At 39.1% G+C, this 6,000-nt stretch overlaps 1 protein-coding gene across 1 annotated transcript in view; it reads right to left on the bottom strand.

Moving 5' to 3' along the window:
* Positions 1–6,000, bottom strand: part of LOC136845478 (prolyl 4-hydroxylase subunit alpha-1-like) — a 129,361-nt gene that overhangs the window by 32,775 nt on the left and 90,586 nt on the right. The window contains exons 7-10 of the mRNA XM_067115651.1: positions 5,784–5,941; positions 4,675–4,794; positions 3,715–3,801; positions 3,584–3,655 (exon numbers count right to left, since the gene is read on the bottom strand). Coding sequence (XP_066971752.1) covers positions 3,584–3,655; positions 3,715–3,801; positions 4,675–4,794; positions 5,784–5,941 — 437 coding nt within the window. The remainder of the gene's footprint in view (positions 1–3,583; positions 3,656–3,714; positions 3,802–4,674; positions 4,795–5,783; positions 5,942–6,000) is intronic.

The following is a 6,000-nucleotide window of genomic DNA, read 5'->3' as shown; positions in this document are numbered from 1 at the left end:
AAACAGAAATAAAAGATGCTAGCTCTAAAGGTCAACTCACAAATGGGATGACCACAGTACACTGATTTATTGTCGATATTTGATCAGCCTGTGGACTGAAAAGTGTTGTCCCAATTCACTTGCTTTGGGTGATACTTGGTCAAGAGGGTGCTCTGTGATCATCTGCTGACCTTATTGCACAAATCCAGTGTGCTAGGGTGTGGGCTGTGCGGGCCAAGGTGGATCCAAAGTAATTACACCTTCAGATGAAGCAATTATGCCTGGAGATCAGTGGAATTCTGGGATCAGTGGTTTTTTTTCCTCTGTTGTTGGCGGCAAGGTTGTATGCTGTTTGCAGGTGTGCCGAAAGTCAGTCATTGGTGGTGTACATCTGTGTGTCTGACTAAGACAGGCAAATGCTTGAGGCCCTTGGAGGGGGGCTGCTGTCTGAAAGGAGGACAGGTCTGGTAGGTGGTGATGGGCGATGTCTGTGAGCAGCCGGTGGTGCTTGAGGAAGTCAGCACTTAGTAGGTGTCTGCATGTTGGTGATAATGGAATCTCACCTGTATTTTCTTCCCATCGGGTGAAGGACAAGCTTCTGATGGCCATATGATGGTATGGAACAGCAGCTGGGTGTCTGTTGGGTGTCGGGGCTGTCTTTCAATGGGAGTACTATTGATTAGAACATCCCCGTATCCACCAAAAATTTTTTCTAGGGGACTAATGGTGAAGTATGTGTGGCAGGCATCTGTTAGGATTGTGGCAGCTATTGTTATATTTTGTGGGTGGCTGCCTTGTTCATCTTTCTCCAGCTGTATCTAGGGTTGCAGTTCATGATCATCTTCTCAAAGATCTGGTGGTTAAAACACAGTGTGGGCAGTTGAGCTCACACCTTTCATTGAGTTCTAGCATCATGAACTAAGTAGGCAGTATGGTGCAGGGCCTTGGAGACTTCTGGGAACCTGTCTACCTTTCTCAGTAGGTCCCCCTTTGGCGTACCTTTGGCACTAGGCAGGGAGATGGCACGGGCAAATTTCCCTGGCAAAGTCATCGTTTTGTGGCTTGCTGTCTGCATTGAGCTCTGGTAGGGTGAGGAGGGACTCAAGGCTTGCTGTATGCATCAAGCTCTGGCAGCATGAGGAGGGACTCAAGCTCATCCCAGGACACCCTTGCTGATGTGTCCCCCAGTGACACGTTGAAGAGATCAAGGCCTCCTGTGGGATGGGTAGGCAGCAGCAAGGAGAACTTCGTGGAGTTCTTTGTAGGCAAACAGCAAGAGATGCTAAGTGACAAGTGTTTGAGATTGCCTTGAGGAAGTTTTCTGCATTTTTTTTTGAACTAGAGGCATGTTGGAGGGAGAACTAAGTTTCTGCTCTCCAGGACCAGACAGATGGTTAAGTGATCGAGGAGGGGGAAGGACAGAAATTTAGAGCATTTATTTTTACACTTTCATCTGATGCTTTCAACCTAAACAGGATTATTTCTGAGTTGTATTTAGTCCATTAGTTGTCAGGGTTTTGTGTAAGATCTAATTTTATATCTAACATGCTATAAAAAATCCTTTTAATGCTCTCAAGGGAAAGCTAGTTAGGACTCCAGCATTTGCTTAGACCATGAATGGCTGTTTCAGTAGGTATGACTGTATTTAGTCTGTTAGTTATCAGGAGTTAGTTCAAGTGCCATGCTGATGTCTAGCAATTTGGAGGACAACCAAGAGTGTTTGAGGGAAAGTAAGCTAAAGATAAGAGCCATAATTAGTTTATTAGTGGCTTGTTGTTTGTTGTTAGGTAGGAAATTGCTGGGAATCATGTTGTCTACCAGGTCACACCAATGGGTCACTAATGTAAAAGTCATCTCATACAAATGATGCCTGCAATACGACAATTTATTGTTGAATTTTGATCTGCTTTTGATATGTGTGGATGGAAAAGTGGTGTCTCAGGCCATGTGGTTTAAGTGATGTTTGTGATGCACAAACATGGCTGAGAAGCTGTTTTCTGATTGCCTGCTGACCTTACAGGCTTAAGCCAGTGTGGCAGCAGAGTGTGGGCTGTATGTAGTAATGAAAAGGATTAGTGTAGCTCAAGAAATGCTTGTGGAAGTGACTAATAAAGAAAACAGGAGAATATAAGATTACAAGTGAGATGTCGTGATGTAAGGAAGAGTCATTAACCCAGCACCTAAAACTCTCAAGGTAAATAGGAAACATTTATTCAGGAATTTCAGGATTTACTGATCATTGATAGTCCTAGATATGCATATTTTAATTATTTAAAACCAAGTCTTTGCTTAAGACTGGGGGCAAGATCTTTGATAGCTTGAATTTCATCAGAAATAACATCATAGAAAACGTACATCTAGGGCGACAGAGTTAAGAAGTTCATTGATAAATGGTTAGAGGGGAAGGAGCGTGCTGTCTTATAGTAATGAAGACACTACAAATGAAGTTTTCCTTGATGAAACATATGATTTTTGCTACATTTTTCCCATCATTTACTACCGAGCTAAATTGTCTACATGTAGAGATTTGAAATCAGATTCCAACTCCGTAGCCAAAAAATTTATATATATATATATATATAGCCAGAACTATACAGTCAATTCATTTTTGATCCCAGATTGATAACGATCATAACTGTCATTCTTCCTATTCAAACAAGTAAAGAATATTCATTTATCACCAAAGGGGAATTTATAAGTGATAAATGGACAAGCACTGCCGAGATGATCCCCGACCTGAATCCAGCAAATTCCAGTCGACGCTATCCACTGAGGTCAAGAGAGGGCGTAACGCCGAGTTGTACTTTATTTTTCGAGTAGGGAATTGTACTTAGCTTCATTCCTGCGACCATGAGTAGTTGAACGTCGTAAGTACACGTGATGTTTTAGTTTGTCTCTCGATTCTCTGGCAGCCATCACCATACCAGGTCGAATTCCGTAGTAACTGTGAGTTATCTTTATCCATGTATAGATGTGTCATCCTTGCGATGAGGACTTGATTTGCGCAGCAAACGAAAGCTATCAAGTGTAAGAATGTCATTTAATTTTAGTTTAGAGTAAATAGTTCTCGATTTGTTGTGTTTTTCGTCCAGTCGTGGACTTAGTGTCTTTCAAGCACGTGATATCAGAGACCCTAAGGGCTACCAAGTAACAAAGCCCAGAGAGCTTTCAGGTTCCTTGAATTGGATTGGTGAGAAGTAAGAACTGCGTGTGCAGTGGAAATTTGCTAATAACGATTAATCAGTGTTGGTTCTTAATGCACATTGGCTTAGCGATCGCCCGTGATGCTCTTTCATTCATGTTCAGTATTGTTAATGGGTTTAAATGTTTATTTTTGTAATAAAACTGTAATTTGTTGACCAAGTTTTATTGAATCCCACCCAGATAGTTTTAGAACACGCAGCCTCTTTTCAAGGCCTTGTCATCGGCCCATAACATCAGAAGCACCAATCAGAACAAAAATAATAAAAGTCAAAGAAAATCCCGACACATTTATTCAGAAAAAAAAAGAAATGAACCCAATATTCAGGATTTACGTATCTATAACATGATAGTAACTAGATATGCATATTACTAGATTATTTAAAACCTATTCTTTACTTACTAGACTGGCTGCAGTATCTTTGATAGCTTGAATTTCTTCATCAGAAATAACATGTGATAAAAAAAAAAAGAGCTGCGTTCCAAACGTACCAACAACTCTCATGGTCGAGGTGGGTTAATGCCGAAGTGTACATGTTCATACTTGATGGGCCTCAGGGTTAGATAAGGAGATCCTCGTGCTGATACGTAGCATTTCAGACTGGCCAAAGTAGCACTGTCCTGTACAAATGAATATTCAATTACCTTGATGAAACATAATATTTTGTGATAAAAATATTTTAAAAAGATCATTTACTACCGTGAACTCATTCGAGGTGGGTTCTTACAACTACAACGGTCGACGGGTAAATAAAGAAATCAGATTCCAACTCTTCTAATAGGGAAAAGCGTCGACTATATATGAGCGTCTGTGTCGTGGATCGAGATATAGCCCGTCCATTTATCACTTATAAATATATATGATATATATATCATCGGGGATATCCGATATATATTTGATATTAAGCGAAATTGTGTGTGTGATCATATATTATGTGTGTGTGTGTGTGTGTGTGTGTGTGTGTGCGAGTATCAAAACGCATCATTTGACGAATGAAGAAACGGTATCACCAACACCATATCTGATCAACAAAACACAAGAAAGAGAACCAAAAAAATTTTTAATAATTGAAATATGATAAAAAAAGCGAAGAGTTCTCTCAGATAATACAAGAACCAAAATGACTGAATTACCATTTATCTTTCGTGGTTGGTGAGACCAGATTTAAGCGGTTGCAGTACTGATGAAAGTCGATCGGGGGAACAGTAACGCACCATTAATATTATATGTAGGTTTGAAAACGACCTTGGCAATTATCTGAAGATTCTTTTTTCGAAAACCTGTTCTCATGGAAAAGTCCTTGTTACCTCAATTATCATTGCTGTATTCGCTTTTGGATTTAGTCTTTGAAAACATTATTAGTGCTAAAAATGTATACACTGGGTCTTCAAGGTTTGATTGCATGAAGATTATATCATTATTGAAAAAAAAAAAACTGACATAATTATTAGAATTAATCGTATAGTGAGTGAAAAGCAAAATAGGCAACTTACCACCAGGCTTTCTCCTCTGCAGAGCTGATTAAATGCTGAATCCCAAGTATATTGTAGGTTTCTGACTGAGAGTCTGACAGGGAAGAAATAATGCACGTTTTCCTGGAATTTTTCATCGTGCTGGAAACATTGAGAGACATTAGGCAAGAGATATATTTCACATTGCTTTACCTTTCTGTCCTTGGTAAATGAAAATAGAATATGACCCTATTTGTTCAAAATATGGAAAACTTTCTTTGGCAAAGACTCATGAGTGTGCCACCCTTTTATGACATCAGAATTGATACTGGCAATAATTGAAATATGAAGGAGAAGAAAAAGGGAATTAAATTTACTAAGAAAACGGATAACAAAAACAATCGGTAATATTCGCGCTCTTATCATGCATCTTTGATCCTTTGATCAGTTGTTTATTTTCCTTCCAAGAACTTCTGCTCATTTTTAAGTGCCGGTTTTGGATAACTAAAAGATATATTTTTTTTTCTAGTTCTCCAAACAAGTCAGTCAAATTAGTAAATGTTTATTGCATCTTGTGTGTTTCTTTTGTCAATAGCTCAAACTTTATAAATGCCGTGCATAAGTGCACCACTATATTTCACTTCAGTTGAAGATGTCTTAATGAAAGGCGGAGACGGCTGGTATTTCAGTAGCAATGCAAGAATTCTCTTGAAACTATGAACACAGAATCTGACTGAGACTAAGTTCTCTGAATGAAATTGCAAGATAAGCATTAAAATCTCGAGTGCCCATTTCAATTCAGAATCCGTTTAACAAAGGATATTTTTTGCTACATTAATCAGACAGCTAAGAAAAAATCAAAACCAGCATTTAGTCCAGTAACTTTTAAGAACAATAGCTGAAAAAGTCTGGAAAGAAAAGGCGCAGACAGGAACACACAAACAGACAGTAGGGGATGGGGCTGTGATATCCATCAAGCCATAAGCTTAGGGTTTAAATTTTGCCAACAACTACAAAAGGGCAAAAGATTCATCAGACACTGAGAAGAACACCACATGCTGAGACAATAAAGAAATGCTCCGAAAAAAGTCTTAAAAAACTTTTTAAAACACAGATTTCACGAGGTTCGTGATTCGGTCTTTGATTCCTACCTCCATAATTACTTGACCAAGATTCAATCGGATGAGACTCTTCTGCTCTGGATCGTTGGCACTGGCCGCTGCTTGACGATACCAAAGATAGGAATTGGCATATCTGGACTCGTAAAAACTCTCGTTTGCAATGCGAATGCAGTCGTAAGTGTTCAGACCTGAATAATGAAAGTTCCTCTAATTATTGGGTTTATATTATATTTATGCACAGGGAAAA

The sequence above is a fragment of the Macrobrachium rosenbergii genome, chromosome 14 (assembly GCF_040412425.1).
Source record: "Macrobrachium rosenbergii isolate ZJJX-2024 chromosome 14, ASM4041242v1, whole genome shotgun sequence".
In the NCBI taxonomy this organism is placed as follows: Eukaryota; Metazoa; Arthropoda; class Malacostraca; order Decapoda; family Palaemonidae; genus Macrobrachium; species Macrobrachium rosenbergii.
The sequence above is the reverse complement of the archived record's forward strand: the minus strand, read 5'-3'. Positions and strand labels throughout refer to the sequence as shown.